The sequence below is a fragment of the Trichosurus vulpecula genome, chromosome 6 (genome assembly GCF_011100635.1).
Source record: "Trichosurus vulpecula isolate mTriVul1 chromosome 6, mTriVul1.pri, whole genome shotgun sequence".
NCBI lineage: Eukaryota > Metazoa > Chordata > Mammalia > Diprotodontia > Phalangeridae > Trichosurus > Trichosurus vulpecula.
This window is the reverse complement of record NC_050578.1, coordinates 217192978-217214192: the sequence shown is the minus strand read 5'-3', so window position 1 is coordinate 217214192 and position 21215 is coordinate 217192978. Positions and strand designations below refer to the sequence as shown.

The 21215-nt window shown below is 38.7% G+C and overlaps 1 protein-coding gene across 2 annotated transcripts in view; it reads right to left on the bottom strand.

Annotated features, from left to right (window-relative positions):
- The window catches only part of GAK (cyclin G associated kinase), a 131359-nt gene that overhangs the window by 29315 nt on the left and 80829 nt on the right, over nt 1-21215 (bottom strand). For both annotated transcript variants that reach the window (XM_036765549.1, XM_036765548.1), the window contains 6 exons: nt 20796-20990; nt 20095-20212; nt 15278-15357; nt 6618-6811; nt 4055-4207; nt 1578-2066 (listed from right to left, as the gene is read on the bottom strand). In XM_036765549.1, coding sequence (XP_036621444.1) covers nt 1578-2066; nt 4055-4207; nt 6618-6811; nt 15278-15357; nt 20095-20212; nt 20796-20990 — 1229 coding nt within the window. The remainder of the gene's footprint in view (nt 1-1577; nt 2067-4054; nt 4208-6617; nt 6812-15277; nt 15358-20094; nt 20213-20795; nt 20991-21215) is intronic.

The window sequence follows — 21215 nt, the reverse complement described above, 5'->3', positions numbered from 1 at the left end:
TTTATTTCCATAAAAAGAATCTTTACTTTCTACAAAATATTTATTTTCTATAAAAGGGTAAAATTAAGGATTTAGGTAATAATAAGGTAAAATTCTGGTATTTCAGAGGGATATTCTACATATACATGTCACTCATAATAACTGTCCTTTGCTTTGAGGAAATTAATTTAAAATTACTTCAAATGAATGTACAAAATTAATCAAGTAGGACATTAAATCAATGGACAAAATAATGGCTCAAACATATTGTATTAGATAGCAATGCTTACTGGTGATAGATAATGTAGCCTTAACTCTATTATTATTAGCCTTTGTAAAACCTCTAGACAAAATGAGAAGAGGGGTAAATTAAATTTTGCTCTGGAAGCTATAAATATGGAATTCAGAATTTTCCCCATGCCTACGGATTCCCTAGTGTTTGGGGGACAAGGTGAGGCAAAAACAGAGGAAGAATGATATTGGGAGAGGAGAGATCAGGTATTGAGAAACCACAGAAACCATTTCAGCCAGCACACCTGAGATCTTAGCCAAAATTTAACCTCTCCAAATAAAGTTTTGAATTCATATCTACTGGAGGATTCATTCCTTGAGAACGGATCTCCTATGCAATGAAATTCAACAGGAAAAAAGTAATTTTATAGAAATTTACTGCCCAGAAAACTCTGCAGTAGTGAGCCAACAAAGCCAACATTAGCTCTTAGTCTGGAACTGCAATGGGATGTGATCAGGATGCGTATTTCCGGAGAGGAGCACATCAAACAGAACCAGTAATGTGGCTGATAATATCTCAGATGAGGCCAATCATGTATCACTTCTAAAGTATATTATACTGGGCAACCTGAAGGTATGGCAGGAAGGGCCTCAACCCATTCACTGGCTAATCAGAAGGCCACTATTTTGAAACTTCCATGGCAATCCAATCTCTATTCATATCTTCCTTACCTTTATAAAAATTGGACTCACCTTCTTCAGTGCTCTCTGGGGAGAGACAGAAGGTAGAGTGGAAAAGGATTTATCTAACTGCTAGTGGAGAACTGGATGCTAGTTGTCACTATGTGACCGAGTAAGTTACTTCACATTTCACCCAAAATGATCGTTAGGACCCTTTAGCTCTAGACTGCTATGAGTCAATGACTAAATGATCCACGAGACCCTTTGAAGTTCAGCTTTCACCATCTCATTCAAATCCACTTTTTCACAGCTGCTTCTACCTCCAATATCAGTTTCCTCCTCTCCTCTCTTCTACTAATCTCCTAATCTCTCCAGGACAGACAGTCTAGATTCCTTATCAAGCCTGCCAAATGCACATCACCAAATCACCGAATTCCAGTTCTATTCAGCACAGAACTTCCTGAAGGTTTCTCCATCCACACCTACAGTGAACAGATAGACCTTCAAGTAAAAAATTCAGCTATCTATAAACCCTATTGTTTCCTTCCTTTTATCAAGTTTTAGATCCATGGAACAAATAAGGAAGCAAAGTAAAGTTAGCAAAACTAAAAGTTCAATTATCTTGATATTTATTATTCATCCTAACAAGAAATTCACCCTTAGAACATTATTGAAAAAGTACATACCAGCTGAAGAGTGAGCTACATTTTGTGAAGTGCTCTGTGCATTATCTGGAGGGGGAGGAGGGCCACTGAAAAAGAAATCCGTCCCTGCCCCAAGCAAGTCCCCAGTAGGCTCTTCTGAAATGGCTGCACTGGCAACAAACAGATTGCTTAACAAATCAGCATTGCTAGAAGAGCTCTGAATTTCTTTGGTGGCGTAGCTTTGCTCTGGTCCAGCTTCAGAGTCCAAGCCTAGCAAATCAACACTGTCTTCTTGCGGCGACTCTTGCAGCTGGGCTGAGGGTTCATAATCTGTATCGAAAAGTAAATTTTCATCTTCTGCTTTTTCAGGGGCACTTGACTTTTCTTCTTCAACTGTAATTACTTTGTTCTCACCAGGGAAAGTAGAAGGTTCTTCATCAGACAACTCACTTCCATCCCTTTCTTCATTTAGGACAACATGGTTTTCTTTAAGAAAGTTATTTTCTATTCCAGATTCTGATACCTTTCCTTCTGCAAAATTGGGAGAGGGCAGTGGGGGTGAGGAACAAGAGGGGTGAGAAAAAACACAGATTCAAAGACCAATTAAGTTTCAAAAGCTTAGGAAAATATTTGTGTAAGATTTTCATGACTGGCTTTCTTTTGCATACATGCAAAAAAGAGTCAATAAACAAACATATTTATTGGGCAAATACTATATACTAGGCAGATGTTACAGAAGAAATGATCTTTGCCCTTAGGAAGCTAACACTCTAGATGGATAAGGTTTAACCTGCATAACACAAACAAATGACGCAAGACAATTAAGTGAAATATAATGAATAATGCTGGCATGTACAATGTGTTGTGCTAGTATAAGCTAAAGAAAGGCAGAAGAGAAAAATTAATAAGGGCTACAGAAATGTGGAAACAACAGGAAGCCTCCATGAAGGAAAGGGGACTTAAATTGAGCCTTGAAGAAATAGATGTCAGAAGATGAAGTCTCTGGAGAGCTGGAAAAAGGGAAGGATACATTCCAGGTGAGACAGAATAAGCCAGGATGTAGTAGAATGACTATAATAAAGTTCCAGGATGAGGAATACAAGGACCTGATTACTGTACAGGGAGCAAGGATACACAACCTTGACATAAAAAGGTGCATCATAAACAAGTTAGAGGAACAAAGAAGAAATTACCTTTCAGATCTACGAGAAGAAGAAAAGTTCATGACCAAATAAGGGATAGAGTGGATCAGAGAAGATAAAATGGACAATTTTTGATTATATAAAGTAAAAAGTTTTTACACAAACAAATCCAAACAGAGCTAAGATTAGAAAGGAAACAGTTAACTGGGAAAAAAATTTTTACAGCAAAGTTTCTCTGATAAGTCTCATTTCCAAGATGAGAGGAACTGATGGACATGAGGAACTGATTCAAATTTATAAGAATAAGAATCATTCTTCAATTAATAAATGGTTCAAGGCTATAAACAGCCAGCTCTGAAGGGAAGAAATTTGATTTTTATAGCCGTGAAAATGGTCTAAATCATTAATAATTAGAAAAATGCAAATTAAAGCAATTCTGAGGTTTCACCTCATGTTCATCAGATTGGCAAAGCTGACAAAAAAGGAAAATGGCAAATGTTGAAGGGGCTGTACATAAACAGTCACACTGACGCGCTATTTGTGGAACAAGGACCTAGTCTAGCCATTTGGGAAGCAATATGGAAGTAGTCCCCAATAGTCACTCAACTGCACACCCTTTGATCCAGCGATAGCACTACTAGTCCTAGACCTCAGAGATCAACGAAAGAGGAAAAGGTCCCATACAGAAAAAATATGCGTAGCAGTTCTTGTTGTAGTGGCAAAGAACTGGAAACTAAGGGGTTGCACATCAACTAGGGGATAGATGAGCATACAATGGTATGTGAAGGTGATGGAATAATACTGTGCTATAAGAAATGAAGAAAGATGGTTTCAGAGAAACCTGGAAAGATTTGTATGGACTGATGACAAGTGAGGTGAACAGAACCACACTGTAAAAATGAGCATTCTGAAAGACTTAAGAATTCAGATAAATGTAATGATCAATCATGTGGGGACTGGTGACAAATGCTAACTACTTCCTGACAGAGAGGTGGGGCTATTTAATATGCAACAGAATGAGATACACATTTTTGGACAAGGCCAATATGAAAATCTGGTTTTGTTTGACGAGGCTTATTTATTACAAGCAATTTATTTCCCCCTCCAAAAGACAGGATTGAGGGAAAAAGTCTTGATTGAAAAAACATTTTCATGTAAAAAAAGTAATACTGGGGTTATACTTACCCTTCTTAGATGATGTCTTAGACAGACAAAAACAAAACGAGATGCTGTACTCTACACCAGAGCCCTTCACACCAGTGTCAGAGACATTCTGAGCTGGAAAGGTTGGTGACTTGACCTGGCATGTTAATTCTCAAAATTTTATGAAGTCAGATCAACCCAGCACTTCCAAAACATGGAGGCTCCTCCCCATACCTTGCCAGTCCAATGTATGAAAAAAGTTGTTTGTCTCGGTGCTGTTACTCTGTGGAGAGTCTGACTCTGTGGGCACACTTTCAGGGGACTGCTGGGAGGCTTCTGCCTCATACTGGGCTGTGGATCCAGGCTGTCTAGGAAGTTCAGGTTTGCCTATAATTTGTGAAATGCCAAACAAAGGCAAAGAAAAGCATTAGGCTACATGTTCACCAAGGTCAGGGACTACCCATTTACATACTATAGATATTTAAGCAGGACCGCTTATGGCAGTATGTATCTATCATAGGCACCTAGGAAACAGCTTAGAGTGACAGAATTATAAAACCTTAATAAAATTCAAGGAGGGTTCTCACAACAACAGCTGTTTTAAGGAAATCTAATGAATTGCTATCTTGATTTATTTGAAAAAATAAGCTGAGTGGTACTTTCTTTTAAAAAAAAAAACGCTCTGCTTCATTAACAAAATCAACCATAGGATTCCTACATCCTAAGTTTCTTTTATGCACTTAAATATAATTCAGTGTAAAAATTTTTTAGGAATACCATTTCATGAAATAAGGAATCCTTTAGTTGAACGTACACACATATACCTCTCTCTCTAAATAACATGTTACTTTACATAGCTATTCTTTGTAAGAGGACTTTAAACACAGGTACCTTAATAAATGTTTACTGAATTGAAAAGAAAAAAATCTTAAATCATGAATGTGAAAATAACATGGTTTAATCAGTAAGCTCATTTAAAAGCCTATTTTTTCCTAACCTATCTGATAGTTGACTATAACAAACAACTTTTCTCTTTTTAAGCCTTTATATAAAGGAGATAAAATTAGCAATATTTTGACTTTCTTTAATTAGATTAAACAAACATGGTCACACTTACTTTCCAGGAACTTGAGCAAGACTAATACAACATGGAAATAACCCCTAAATCACTTAGCATTGGATTGGTTTTGTGGGAATTCAGAAGACCTCAAGTAAAACAATGGAGATCATTTGACCCAAGAGAAGATGGAAAACTGTTCACTTCTTCCTTCTACTCTTCCCCTGCCTCCCAGCTCAACCTCCAACAGGGTGTCTGATTTGAAAATAAAATATGAACACTGATTTGTAGGATTGTTTTCTATTTTTCTAAAAGATGATGCTGCTCTAGAGCTACGTCAGAACACATATAAAAACATTATTTAATTTTTATGTAGCAGAGTATTCCAAAATTAGCTACATAGATGACATTTTTCTGCTTTTTTACATGAAAACATAAGAGAATTCTTCTCAAACTAGTTTGAATACTCCATATATCTATTCTGAAAACAAAGGAGGGAAGATGGAACAAACTTAACACAAAAAGTTATTTATCCCCACCAGCCCCAGTTATAGAAAAACCAGGCAGTCAGGACAGTGGCAGCTCTAACCCCCATTGTGGCTACTGTACGGAAGGAGAAAATAAAATAGTCACACATGAAAGAGAATTCCTCACTATTTGCTGTCACTTCTAGATCCAAGGCCTAGTAAAAGACTCCTCCAGGACCTGTTCAGAAAGTTGCTGGACTATTTAGAAATAGATTGACTCCTAGAATGGGCCCAAGCCTGACTAATCCCAAAATGACATAACATTGCCAAGGTCCTTTTGTGCTACATAGTCTACTGGCAGTTAGAGGTTTGAGACCCTGAAATGGTCAACATTCCATAATATTTGCAAGGGGTATGCCAATAAGTGGAGGAGCACAGTAAATTGATAAAAGTCCAAATCATACTCTGGAGGTTTCCTCATTAAAATATAAAAATAAAAATCCAATTGACTTAATGGAGAAAGTTAATAAGCATGGTGCATTGGTAATTAAGATGGGCTTTTAACACTTATTCAATCAAGTGCCTTGAAGAGTTTCGCCTTTGTTTCCTTGATTAAGTCAGGAGTCCTTGGTGACCTCCTTGCCTCAAGGGAAAGCCTAGTTTACATGGGTTTGAGTGGCATGTTTGTGACATCAGAGGCTTTTAGACCACATGGGTTTAAGTCGCATTTTTGTGATGCTTTTAGGTCATATGGGGGAGTCACATGTGTGATTCACCTTTGACCCTGAACAAGATCTATAAACCCAGAGGTTGATGTTCTCCCTTGGAGCTCTGAGCCACCCGTTGTTGAGCTCCCCGGCTCGTGAAATCAGATGTTGAGGCTTTTTGGCAATTATGAATTGTGATTTGGTCTGTTTCTAATGTATGTTTGTATTTGCATTTGCTCTGAAGTTCAGGTTGCTGGCTTTTCCTCCTGAACTAAGTGGGTTTATATATATATATATATATGTTGGATTAAAATAAGATTGTTAACCCCTTAACATCACTTTCCTTAGTAAAGCAGATCAAAAGACCCTGTGCTGGCAGCGTTCTTATTGTTGGGCTTCTGTTGGTCTTTCACCCCCACAACAGCTGCTAGCCGGATTGTTACAACAATACCTTAAATTATATGTCACACATCTTTGTCAAGGAAATAGGCATTCAAAAATACAATGCCTCTGAGTATTTAAGAAAATATAGTATGTATTTCATCATTTCAAATAATTAGTTTTACCAAATTTAGACAAAATGTCTTGCTGTTCCTCTCGGCTGGAGAACAGAATTTTTGGATTCAGTCCCTTCATATTTAAGTTATCCCATGGTGGAGTCTCAAGACTTGGCCTGTCTCTAGGTTCCACTTCTACTTCAAGATTCACTTGAAATAAATCAGGGTATTTCTCTTGAATGTCACATGCATCCAGATCATACCTAAAGACATAAAGATAACAAGCACACAATCAGAAATTTAACTTCAAGAAACTTACCAACCACCTTAACATCACACTTACACTCAATAAATCATTTAAATCAAGAATGCGTATTCCAAATAAGAAACACTTGCCCTGGCTTCCCTTCTCTCCATTTAGATCATATTCTTACCCTGGTTTCCATAAACTTAAAAAAAATGCAATGTAAATGGTTTCCTTTGTAATCCTACATATTTTATTTTGTGCGTTCAAAAACATGGGTGGGGGTGGTCTGTAGGCTGAATCACTAGACTGCCAAAGCGGTGCATGACATAAAAAAAGGTTATGAATTCCCAATTTAGATAATCACTCAATTCTATCTGTACATTCAAATTGCTTTTAAAAATGCATACAACTCTAAACAAAATAAAGGGTTTGAAGCTGTCCCCAAGAGAGGGAAAATGTACCTCCCATCAATGCAGAGGTAGGAGACTATGAATGTAAAATACTGAAAATACTGTTAACCATAGCTAATATATTGCAATGCAATGTTAGTTTTGCTGAACTGCTTTCTGCCCCCCACCTTTTGAAATTACTGCTATAAGGAATGGAGAGGGGGGAGACAGAGAGAAGGGGGAATGTATATTTAGAAATGAAAATCATGTGAAAACAAAATAAATTAATAAAAACCACAACAGCAATGATGATGGTGATGTCAGACAAATGTACATGGATCTACAAGTGCTGATTCCCTAAGTGCCTAATCAAGACTGCAGAAGCTCTCTCTTTTTTTTTAAATTATTATTTTTTAAACTAAAATACACAATAAGAAAAAGAAACATTACAAACTTAAATACAAAATGAAACATTATAAACTTCAATATAAAATAAGAAAAGGGGAAAAAAAAGCACTGCCATGTGCACAACAGAACATAAGAGGATTCAAAATACACAGAAATGAATTTCCATTTCAAGATAGCTTATATATACTTAAAATATCTATAATCATAATCATATACATACACATACATATGCATCTATATAAAAGTGTACTATACTTGTCTGTCCTCTGTTTCTCTGAAGGTGGATGACATCTTCCTTCATAAGTCCCAATCTTTCCATATTTTTCTAAGTCCACCAACTCATCATTTTCTGCATCACAACAATATTCCAACCTTATGCTGTCTAGTTATTTTAAAAAGTCTCAAAAATATTGATAAATATGGCTGACATATAGTGTAATTTGCCTATTTTTCTCTTTTGATTAAATCTATTTTAGTTTTAACTTTGTTTGAGATCATGATTACTACCCCAGGTTTTTCCCTCATAAATCCTACTCCTGATCTTTATCTTATGTTTATGAGTATCTATTTCCTATCCCTTCTGACTCCTCTACTTTACTTCCACCTGCTACCTTGCCCTCCTATTACATAACCTACCCCCCCAAAGATCCTTCCCTTATCCCCTCCCCCTACTCCTTCCCTTTGCCCTCTTGTTTCTATCTGAATTTAGAAGACTTTTATAGTCTCCCATACACACACACACACACACATATATATATCCATCCCTCTTTATCCCATTCCCATTAATCTAGACACCCTTCTATATCCCCCTTATCCTATTCCTTTTACCTTCTTATTTCTTTATAAATTTAGAAGATTTATTCCCTTCTAAATGTATATATTATTCTCTCTTTAACCCAGATCTGATTTAAGGTTTCCTCTAAAAATTGTTCATCTTCTCCCCCGTTCCTGTCCCCTTAGCCTTTTATTTCTCCCTGAATTTAGAAGACTTTTATACCCCTGTAATATATATATATATATATATATATATATATATATATATATATATGTGTGTGTGTGTGTGTGTGTGTGTGTATATATATTATATATGTGTATATATATGTATATATCTGAGAGGGGGGGGAGAGAAAGAGATTGCTCCCTCTTTAACCCATTCCCTATGAGAGTAGGGTTCCAGAACTACCAGCCCACCTCCCCCATCTAATTCCACTGTGTCAGTTCTTCCTCTCACACCTCATTTGTATAATTACTCTTTTTACCTTTTCCTAGACTGGTATTACTTTTTAGAATCATATCATACTCAGCTCTACCCCGATCTTTCTTTCGAACTACCCAATTACTAATTACAATCTTAAGACACGCAGTTTACATTTCCTCATAAAGTTTGTCCTCATTGATTCCCCTGTAATTAGTCTTTGACATTTTGTATGTCAAATTTTCTATTGAGTTTAGGTCTTTTTGCAACAAAATCCTAAAAGTCTGGCAGTCCTATTGCCTCACTTTGACCTGGCTTCTACTCTCTTACATGAAGTTTGGATTCAATCAAAGGGCCACTACTAAGTCTTGTGTGATTCTAATTGTGGCTCTGCCACATAGGAATTTTTTTCCCTTGTTTCTTGTAGTATTTTCTCCTTGAGCTAGAGGTTCCAGAATTTAACTATGATATTCCTGTAGGTTTTCCTCATAGCCTCTCTTTCAGGTGGTGATCAGTGGATTTTTTTTCATTTCTACTCTCCCCTGTTGTCCTAACACTTCAGGACAATTTTTTTAAAAATTATTTCTTGTATTACTGTATCAAGATTCTTTTTTAATCATAGCTTTCAGGTAGTCCAATTATTATTATGTTTTCTCTTCTTGATCTGTTCTCCAGATCAGTTGTTTTTCTTATGAGATGTTTCACATTCTCTTCTATTTGTTCATTATTTATATTTTGTTTGATCATTTCTTGGTCTCTTATTACTTTGCTGGCTTCCCCTTGCCCAATTCTAATTTTCGAGAAGTCGTTTTCTTCCTTAAGATTCTGGATGTCCTTTTCCAGGTGGTTGACTTTCTTTTCATAATGTTCTTGTTTTTCTTGGATTGTTCTTTTTTTTTTTCCCTCAATCTCTACCGTTTGATATTTAAAGTCTTTTTTTTTTTTAAGTTCTTATATGAATTCTTTTTCGGCAAGTGACCATGTGACGTTACTCTCTGGGGTAGGAGAAGCTTTTTTTGCTTCAGTATCCTCTGAAGACAAACCCTGGGCTTCTCTATTCCCATAGTAACTTTCTATTGTTGGGTTCTTTCTCCTCTGCCTACTCATTTTTTTTTAAACTTATAGCAACTGTTGCTGTAATCACCTCTAGTCCTAGGGTAAGGAGAATGGTGCCTCTGGCCTCAGGTCCTCCTTCAGTTATCCCCTTATATTAGGAAGGCAGAATTTATGATTTCAAAGAGAATCTCATACGTGCCTAAAAGGTCCGGAACCGCAGGATATAAGGAATTCTCTAGGCAGAAGGCAGGAGAACTAAAGCATGTATTTACACTCCACAATAACAAGCCCACAAACCAGCGTCCCCATTTTGATATTTTCATCAAAAGCTTCCAGGCCCAATAAGTTCGCCTTACAAGGGTAACCAGAAGGCCACAGAGAAGCAAGATGGTATAAGGCAAAATTGTATACATGCTTCCCCTCTACGGTAAGAAGATTACCCACTAGCCTCTAGTCAGCTCTGCTACCAGCAGCTCAGCTTCGGCTGTAGGTGTCTCTGGCTCCAACCGGAAAAGGAAAGGAGGATCTTCAAGCTGTCCTCTCCCCTCTTATAGAGTTTTTGACATCATCAAGCGCTGCCTGAACGACCAGGGCCGATTGGTTCTTGACTTGGCCCTTTCCCCTAGCGTAGACCAGGTTAACACATCTCCCCTCAGCCAGCCCCACGACTCATCACACAGGAAGCTCTGGTCCTGCCCCGGAAGAGCAAGCCCCAGCGTCCAGGGAAGCTTAACGAGGCAAGCTGAGTCATTCAAAGAAAACAAAGTCCATTCTGGCTACACCCCTCTAGCCTGGAATCAAAACCTGTAACTCCACCCTCCCGTAAGGGTTCCTAGCCAGCAACAGGGCATGTGCTGGTTCCTTCTCACCCTGGGCCACCTTTCCACAGTGCAGCTGGGCCTAACGTCCCTTATCAGCAGAGGTTCCCTCAGTCTTCCGCTGCTCAGATGCTGAACTCCCCACACTGTCCAGGAGGTAAAAATTCCTGTGTCTGAGGCCAAGGGAAGCTCCAATCCAGCTAGCCCCAGGGCTCAATGCTTGCTATTTCAGGTGAATTGGGCTGGAATTGTTCACACTTCACAGGTTTTCTTCCCATTTTCTCTGGTTGTCCCAGGAGGACTACTGATCTGCCCCAATTCTTGTTTATTTTTACCACTACATTTGCTCTGAGGCACTATTTTGCCTTGTTTATGGGGAAAATCTGGAGAGCTTGGAATTTTCTGACCTACTCTGCCATCTTCCCAGAATCCTCTTCTGAAGGGGCTCTTGTTTCCCATCATCAATGAGAAGACTGCACAAAGCTCAGGCTCCTGGTACTTTATTCCTAGATGGACATGACTGCCAAGATTCCCAGGGGCTTTCCCTCCTAGAAGCCTCAAAGTCATAGCTCTCCATCACCTATAGACTCAGAGAGGGCTAAAGAAAGAATCCCTATGAATCTGGGACAAAGTCAGGGTATAAAGGTCACCCCATGGAAAGCTGCCATGGTGTCATGACACAGTCTCCCTGCTCAGAACAGGGTAACAGCTGCTCAATCTGGCACTCTAGACAGGTTTACTATCTGGTTATAATTCTACTGCATCATTTCAGTTATTTTCTCCATTCAGCAGTGAGGCTTCTCTTTTTCCCTTCCTTCAGCTTCTTTCTTGATCTAATTCAGACATTTCTTAAGGAAATTCTAAGTCACTCCCAACAGGGGAGGACTCACTGACAATATCTCCATGGCAGGCACGTCCAGGCACATGTTTGCATCTGTTTCAGGACACCTACTACTCTGGGGTGAAGAGCATTAATATAAAAATAATGGCTTACACTTATGTGGTGCTCCAGGTTTGCAAAAACTTTATATAAATTCTTATTTGATCCTTACAACACCCTCATGAGATATGTACTGCACCTATTATTATAGGCATTTTACAGATGTAGAAAATGATGTTCCGAAGGATAAAGTGACCTGCCCATGGTCCCACAATGATGAACATAGCAAAGCCAGAATTCAAATACTGACCTTCAGACTCTGAGTCTAGTGCTCTGTGAGAATAATCTTAACATATCTGCAAGCCTGAACATTTCACCAACCACCTGGGGAGTATTCATCAAATGTTCAACTCTGAAATTTCCTTTTAGTTTTACAGTCAGCCAACTGTCAAATATCGTAGCCAATTTCCAGGAAGCTCAGTAAGAATAACGCAAAACTTTGAAATAACCCCCAAATTACTTGACTTTGGAGTGTTTTTGTGGGAATTCAGAAGCTCTCAAGTAAAACAATGAAGATCAATAATGAACATTTGACCCAGGAGAAGCTGGAAAGCTGCCCATTTGCTCCTTCTACTCTTCTTCTGCCTCCCAGCTCAAGTCCTGACATTATGATGGAGTGAAAGGTATTATCTCACCACCACAGCAAAGCACCAATACAGAAAGACCTGCCTTTCCTCAATCTCCTGCCTACACTTCACACCTTCACTGGAACAAGAGAGCTACTTAAGTATGCTCATTTCAAAGATCTTTCCTGCTAACTCCTTCTGAGCAATATGATTTATGTGAAAGTATGTTGAAAACCATAAAAATATAAGAAATTATGTTAAAGAGCCAGAGACTGTAATGATGCCAATAAACTTGGGCAGAATAAGTGACAGGATCAACTGCAATTCCAAAGTGAGAATGCATGTAAAATGTCAAAGCTACAAGAGCCATGGGGGAGGATCTAATCTTCACCCTTCATTTTACATGTGAAGAAATCAATGCCACTGGTTTCTTCTTATGAACCACCCAAAAGGGCAATTCATAAGTGGAGAGTTGACAAGTTTTCTGTATAAGGTTCAAAGACCATATTATGAAATGCTTAAAGTTCATTTATAATTCAGGAAGAGGAGACAGAGAAAAGGCAAGAGAAAGAGAGAACAAAAGAATGCAGAAAGGAAGAAAGCAAAAAGATAGATAGACAAACATAAATAAATCTGAAAGGGAAGGGAGACTCAAATGAAATTAAGGAACCTCTGAATGTTGGGGTCCTGATGGGCAAAGTTCCCAGGAAGCTCACTCAGCTGCAGCGGTTCCAGAAGAAACTGGCATAAGATCCTCACCATCCCTCATCCCAGGGGTGGAGACAGCCTTTCCCTTCCCTCTCCTCCTCCTACAGCCCCCATAGAGATTCTTTCTAGGACCAGCCCTCAGCCTCTGAGCTGCAAAGGTGGGCATGAGCTAGTCCTCAGTCCACATAAATGATGAGGGAACAATGAAAGTCTTATGAGCAAAGTGCACTCATCAATGGGTCCCAACAGTACCCAGGACATTAACATATAGCAATCCAGATGTACTCTTCCTGACACTCTGCCACTGGTTGGAACAGGAATCAAAGCAGAGAATCAGCCTTAGAATGGCAAAGCTAAAGGGACCTTCAAAATCACCTAGCCCAAATACTTCATTTCACATGACAATCACCACATTCAGATGAGAGCTGTGACAGCTCAGTCAAGAGGCTGTGTCTTGAGCAGCAGCTCTTAGCCCTCTGAGAATACTGTTCTAAGGCATGGCAAATGGCCAGTGTGATGGACTAAAAAACATCTGGCATAGCCTACAGGCATTGCCTCTTGAGAGGGTGAGTACCTTCTGGAAGAGGAAGACAGTATAATAGCTGCACACAAGTCCTTATATGACTGTTTGTCACAGACACCCTTCCTCCACTGCAATAATACAGAGTAAGAGCTTAAAGACATACTAGTTACAGCAGAATGCTGCGACTGGGTCTTTTGCGACTGGGTCTCTATTTACTTATTTATTACTTATTTATTTATTTAAGCACATTTTCTATAAAAATGCGACAAAACAGTGGTAAAGAATGCTTTTAAATCACTGTAAATGTCACCCAAGCATCTTCTGAATTTAGGGTACAAAGGAGAGCTATTCAGAAACTAAGAATGTAAGTTCCACAGCAATCAAACACAGTACTTGAGGGATAAAATGCTTTATATACAGAATTTCATTTAATCCTCATAACTATGCCCAAGTAGATGCCACAGTTATCAACTCCATGTTATTAATGAGGAAAATTAGCCACAGAGAAGTTGTGACTTGCCCAAGGTCACAGGCTAGGAAGTGGGAGAGTGAGGATTTGAATCCATGTCTTTTGGCTTCATGTCTGACACTCTTGCCACTATAGATCCCCGCAGCTTAAAGAAGGAATATTGTATTTTAAAATTTTGGATCCTTACAAGAAGTAGGTATTTGAAAACTTTAATTTATGAAATGAAAAATAAGTCAGGATTCACTAGCTAAAATTTTCACCTGTAGGCCCCACATTTAAATATACGCTGTTGAATTAAGAGAATAAAAAATTTTGGATTACAACTATAATTTTATTGGTGTGGGGTATTTCAAAGTCAATCAATCAACTGATCCCTCAGTAACTCCTGTCCACAATGTGCCCAGTACTTATGCCAAAATCCAGTTTTATCTGTTAGTATATTTGTCCAAATTCTTCATTTTTTCATGCGCATTATTACTGCTTGTTCCTACTTTCTAATTATACAAATAAAAGAATACATGTCAACTGCTCTGCAAGCCTTAAAGCACTATGTGAGTGTGAGCTGTTATCAGCCTCCATTTTGCTCAGTCTCCCCGAACCTGTATATCTAGCCCAGCCTCTTTCTTTGTTATCATTACAGTCAGAGCCGTTCTCTCCTCTGATTTCTGCAGGCAAGAGCAAAGGAAGGTTTAACAACTCTGAGGTCATGTAGGGCATCAGTCTCACAGCTCACAGGTCACCAAAGATGACAACAACATGGGATTTGGCATTACAAGTATTATATACAGGCAGATTATTCATTTAAAAATGTAAAACAACAAAGTAAAAAAAGTACAGAGTGAATACTGACTGCCAAGGCAACAGAGATAACTTTAAAAGGAAAAGAGGAAATTTTAAAAGATAAAGAGACTAAAAAAAAGGGAAAAGGGTGAGTGTGAAAAAAGAAGTGACAAAAATAGGAAATAAAAAGGTTGAGAAATCTGGTGTAAAAAATTCATCAAAAACATTAAACAGTCTATTCAAGTTATGCTATATCATTGGCTGGTAGAAGGAGTAAAGAAACTGAGTAGACTAGGAAAAGCTGAGGAAAGAATTGGCATAAATAGTTCTCAGCAGTCAGGGATGGTTAACGGTGAAATTATTCTGTTTGCACTATACGATGCAGATCCCGTTTGTCTTGTGACTCTCAAGCACACAACGTATCTGACCAAACTCAACAACGTGTGGTTCTTAGTTTTCCCTTTAATTGTATGTTACTGTTATTTTACACTGCAAAGAAAAGGTCCCTAGAAGCTTTAATTTCACTCATGCAGTATTTTCAAACATTTCCTCCACCCTAATCTAGATAGCCTACCTAACCTCACCCAGGACAAGATCATCCCCAATCCACAGTGTCCAACATTAACCTACTTGGCAAACTTCACAGTTGTAGCATTTCGGGGCACAAAGCCTGTGTGGAACTGAATCTGAAACATCTTCATTGAAGCCATCTGGGAATGACAAACAAAGATTGTTTAGGAACCTAATGAAAATATCATATTTTCAGTCCAACAAGCTTCCATCCATTTTGCTTCTCTGCTGTGGCACTGCAGTTTTGAAAATATTCCAAATAGTAGATGATGTGCAAGCTACAATACTTTCATTTATACTATTTAACTTTGAAAAATAACGGTCACATTTTTTCTAACACTCAATTAAAATTTACTTATAATCTTTGTTATGCATGTTTAAGAGACAAAGGACCTCGTATGCACAAAGCAGGACCAAGCTTGACAATTCCCGTAGCACAGACTCATAATAAATACAAATATGGCATTTGCTACCAGGCAAACTTGGCGAAAAGCATGGGTAGAATTAGCATTCCAAATATATGCACTGGTCACTCAATCAGAGTCCAATAATTTGACCAAAGCGTCAGTTCACTACCCATTCTGTGAGCACTCCAAGAGCTCTCAGGACATCCTTTATCAAGTCACTGGCCAATCTCCCACCCCACCATATTGGGGCTATGCACTACATTACTTTAGGATCTATCTTTCCAATTACCATTTTCAGCTCCTCTAACTACTCCAAACAAAAATGAAAAGTGACTTTCCTACTGCAGTCAATTTTAGTAAAAGAGAACAGTGAGTTTATTCCTGATTTGAATTCTACACAACTCTGATGGTTTTGCCTCACTAGCACTGGAAGAAATCCCTATAGAAGTCAGCAAATACTAACTCCAAATGATTATGTGTTAACATCCACTAATGACCAGGAAACAAAGGAAATCAAAAATACTGATGCTGACCCAGAACATTAAAGTTTGCAAAAGGTGGTAGAGAGATCTCATTTGGGCCTTAAAAACACCTTGTGAAGCAGGGACTACAAGTGCTACTCTCATTTTGGAGATGAGGCATCTAAGGCTCAGAGAGATTGAGCTAATTGCCTTGATCAGAGAAAATAACTGTCAGAGGCTAGATTGGATCTAGATCTTCCTAGCTACAGGTCTAGCATTCTAACCACTAGACCAACCTCTGTATTAGTAGTTCTAGTTCAGCTCCTTCTAAAGTTGACCAATGCTATATGCTTCTTTTATATCTTGCCAACTATAAAACTTTCTGAGCCAAGGACTCCTAACTATTCAGCTGCTCCCAATGATTTAAAACAGTGTCCTCCCTTGATTAGGCATATTTGTTACAAGGGTTTTTGTTCTTTTAAAATTATAAATAAAAAACAAAAGACTGTGCTACAAAGGACAGCAGGATTAACTGAGGCAGCCTGCGAGGCTGGGATAACTGCCTCCACTGATGGTATCTCCAAATAGTGGAAGGCATGTACAGTCTGAAAAATCAACCATAATCCGTCAAAAGTCTAATTCCATGAAAGTCTGCCAGAAAATAAGGCGAATTTTATCCCAGCATATTTGGAACTGCAGAAATGACCCAAGCATTCAGAGACCTAGGGGCTTTTTACATTTAAAAATCTTAGACCTGGCTGGTATTAAATGAAAAGGCCAAACACTAATGGACCTATTCCAACTTCAGATTACTAAACGGTGACAAGTTAAGACACTAGCATTTATTGTATCAGTAACTCACAATTTTATAGTGCTTTAAGGATTACAAAGCTCTTTTCTTATAACAATCTCCTATTTATACAGCTTATAACTTGTCTGTATATATTCGTTTGTTTGCTTTCACCCCATTAGATTGTGAACTCCTGGAGGACAAGGACTGTCCTTTACCTCTCTTTGTACCTACAACGCTTAGTACACAGTACATATATATAGAGAACGAATTGAAGGCAGTCACTCTGAGTGGGGAAAGCAATATTAGGAACTGGGAAAAAGAGAAAGAACTCCTGAGGAAAAGTGGGATCTGATCTAAGTCTTAAGGAAAGTCAGAGAGATTAAAAGGTGACAGTGAGGGGTAAAGAATGGCAGAGAGAGGGGGGAGACTTAAGGCTGAGAAACCAATTAGGAAGCTAGTGCAACAGACCACACAAGAGGTGATGAGAGCCTAAATCTGGGTGGGGGCTGAGTAAATAGAAGGGAACATATATGAGAGAGACTATGAAGATCAAATTGACACACTTTGGCAACAAACTGTGAGACAAGTCTGAGTGAGTAGTTGAAGATGCGCTAGATGCACTACGTTGACTGGGAGAATGGCGGTACCCTTGACAGCTAACGAGAAGTTCAGAAGAGAAGAGAGAGACAAAGATAATGAGTTCTGCTGGGGACACAGGGAATATGAGATGTGTATAAGACATTGAATTAGAAATGTCCATAAAGCAGTGGGCGATGTGAGTCTAAAACAAAGGACACAGGAAAAAGATCAGGGCTAGAAAGATCAACCTAGCACAAACTCAGGGTATCTGAGATGCCCAAGTAAGAGAGTACAGCAAGGGGGGTGAGGGGTGGTGGTGCACGCAAATGTGTGTGTGTGTGTGTGTGTGTGTGTGTGTGTGTGTGTGTGTGTGTGTGTGTGTGTGATCCTCTCTTCCTCCTCCGCGCGTGAATGTGTGTGTGTGTGTGTGTGTGTGTGTGTGTGAGAGAGAGAGAGAGAGAGAGATCCTCTCTTCCTCCTCCTTCCCCCAGCAGTCTGGTAAAACCTATGGACACACTCTTAGAATAATGCTTTTAAATTCATTAACGTAAAATTCACAGGATTGCAAAGCAAGTCAATTATATTGAAACAGTTATCAAAAAAAATTTTGTTTCAAGTTCACAGACAGGAATAAAGGAGGAGATAGTGGGAAAAGATGCCTAAATGATGTGATATGCAAACTCTCTATGCTGTCTGAGGGAGGCGGGAGTGTAGAGAGGGGGAAAAAGTTTAGAATTCAAAATCTTAGAAAAGTGAATGTTGAAAACTAAAAATTAATTTAAAAACAATAAAAATATAAAACTATAAAAAAAAAAAGATGTGATATGAACAAGAAGAAAGAAGGGAGCAAACAGTCTCAATTTTTTTGTGAAATGTGAGGCCAGATCCTCAGGCTGAGCGGATGGGGAGAGGAGCTGCCATGGGTGGTTTGAGGAAAGGTCAAGAGGTATAGCACAGTTGCCATGCGAGGTGGGTGAGCAACTCAATTGGGAAATAAAGAATGTCTGCCTTGTTGCCAGAAGGACCTAACTAAGACTGGCTAACATTTGTAAGACACCTCAATTGCAGAGCTTTGTAATCGTCCCCAGATCCCCACAGCAACGCATGAAGAGAAGTGGAAGAGGCAAGGCAGGGGCAAGGCTTAGTAAATGTGACCAGACACAGAACATGAGGGCAAGGTATGGGAGAGGGAAGGGCCATACAGAGGTGAGCTGGCTAATCAAGGGGTCAGGATGACCTCATTAGGCTTCCCAGGGAGTGTTCCATGAGCTACCCTAAAGCCCTACATTAGGATGGCCCAGCATTTAGTTACCCCATGGTATAGGCCTACCGCTTAGGACAGGGCCTTATATATTATGTATGCTCAGAAACATAGGTTAAGTGAACCAAAGAATCATGTGGTAGTTTGTACAGTGGCTGATACAGAAATTCTCTAGGGTGTGCTACCAGTGCACAGAGAGCTGGGCCTGAAGTCAGGAAGACCTGAGTTCAAATTCAACCTTAGAAACTTACTAACTAGGTGACCCTGGGCAAGTCACTTAATCTGTCTGCCTTGGCTTCCTCACCTGTAAAAATGGGGGCAATAAAAGAACATGCTTCTCACAGTTGTTCTGAGGATGAGAAAATGTTTGTAGAGCACTTTGCAAACCTTAAAGCACTAGATATATACTATTACTGTTGTGATTTCTATATGACCATTACCCTAATTTAGGCCTCCTCACCTACAGTCTAGACTATCACAATAACTTCTTAATTTGTCTTCCTACCTGAAATCACTCCCCTTTCCAAAACATTTATTTTATAAACACCTGCCAAATTAATATTCTAAGAGATAGAAATGATCCTGTCACTTCCCTATTCAAAACTTTCAATGGCTCCCTGTTGCATGTAGCATAAAATACAAGCTCTTCAACCTGACCTTCACAGTTCTCCACGATCGGGCTGCTAACCTACCTTTACAGATTTATTTCCTATTTCTAGCCTCTTCATACTCTATATTTAAGCCAAAATGGCTTCCATCTGCTTCCCAAAGATCTTGTCTCTCTGTCTGCAAGGCCTCCCTTCTCACTACCCTCTATTAGAACTCTCAGGTTCTTTTAGGGCTTACTTCAGGTTCCAGTGCGTAAATGGAGCCTTTCCTGAACCATCCCCCGCCCCACTCTGCCTGGCACAGAGTAGGCACTAAATAATTTTCCAACTGAACTGAATTCTCAGTGTTCTCAAGTTACTTCATTTAGGTATCTTGGGTCTCCTCAACTATATCTTTATCTGTTTCTTTTTATTCTTTAATTAATGTCTGGCACAATGGATAGAATGCTGGCCCTAGAATCAGAAAAACTTTCTGGCCTCAGACCAGCAGCCGTGTGACCCTGGGCAAGTCACTTAACCGTGTTTGCTTCAGTTTTCTCTTCTAGTCCAGTATTTTTGCCAAGAAAACTCCAAATGAGGTCACGAAGAGTCAGACCAAACTGAATGACAATTGATGACAATGTCGAATAGCACAGGTATTCAGAACTCATATAATGATACAATTAAACTCTCTTAGAAGAGCTAGCCACTGTTAACAAATACAACAGAAAATATAAGTGCTCAACATATGACAAGTAGTAGAAAAAAGAGGGTCTCCTAAGTTATTACCTTAGCTTGCAATCTTCCTCCTAGCGTTGATCTTGCATGATAAATTACTATGAGTACATCACCCTGGACTGTTATGCCCAATGGAATCACTGCTTTTCCATCCTCAATTTTAAAATCCCTAAATAACAGAAATATAGATGAATTGTTTACATAAGCTTATTTTATATAAAAATAAATACTTTCATACTTAGGATCCCCATCTTGAAGCCAAACTTACAGTCTAATCAAAATAATCATACTCAAAGACATGAGAAATGCATTTCTTAAAGATATTAACATTTTTCTAAAATGAAAAATTCATAAAATCACAAATTTTCTTAACTGATGGATTTTGATCTTTTGGGGAGAAAATTGTCCAGAAATTTTTTTCTACAAGAAGTTGCTTTCCATAAAGTTTAAGTAGTCAATACGGATGAATGACTATAAAAATAGCGATTGTTTGCAAACTCTGAATTTCCTAACTAATTTCTGGTTTTACTTCACCCTGTATAACTACACCCTCTATAATCAAATCCCAAGGGGTTTTGTTTATTTAGATACACTACACTTCCATCAGAATGGTCTGTTCATCTTACAAATGCTCAATGAGTATCCGACACAGAAGTAATTCTAATAACAAATTGACAGGTCCTCCACCACAGAATTACCAACACACAAATGTAAACAAAAGAAGTACAAAAGATGTACCATTTCGAACTTACTTCATTTTATCGTACTCCTGAGATGTAGTGGTCACTCGTTCATCTCCCACATAGACTTCACAAAAGGGTCTACAGCCATTTCTCTGCTTGCTGAACAGGGGCACTGGTGTCATCACGACTGCTTTAATAAGGATTGGTTTACTATGAGGGATAATGGGCTCTTCTGCCATCATGTCACACATGTACTCTATATACCTATAAAACCAAAGAGCAATAAGCAGAGAGCCAATTTTGTGGATAAAAAGTTTATAGAGCAAAGGGACTGCTCACTACAACAGAGTCATTTACCTCAAACTATATGCATAAAGATTCATTAAATCAGTTACTTCAAAAATAAAGTTCCAATGTCATCCTTTCAAACATGGGAGAAAAAAATATATCATTCTTGATTCAGAGACAGAGCCTGTGAGACAAGAAAAC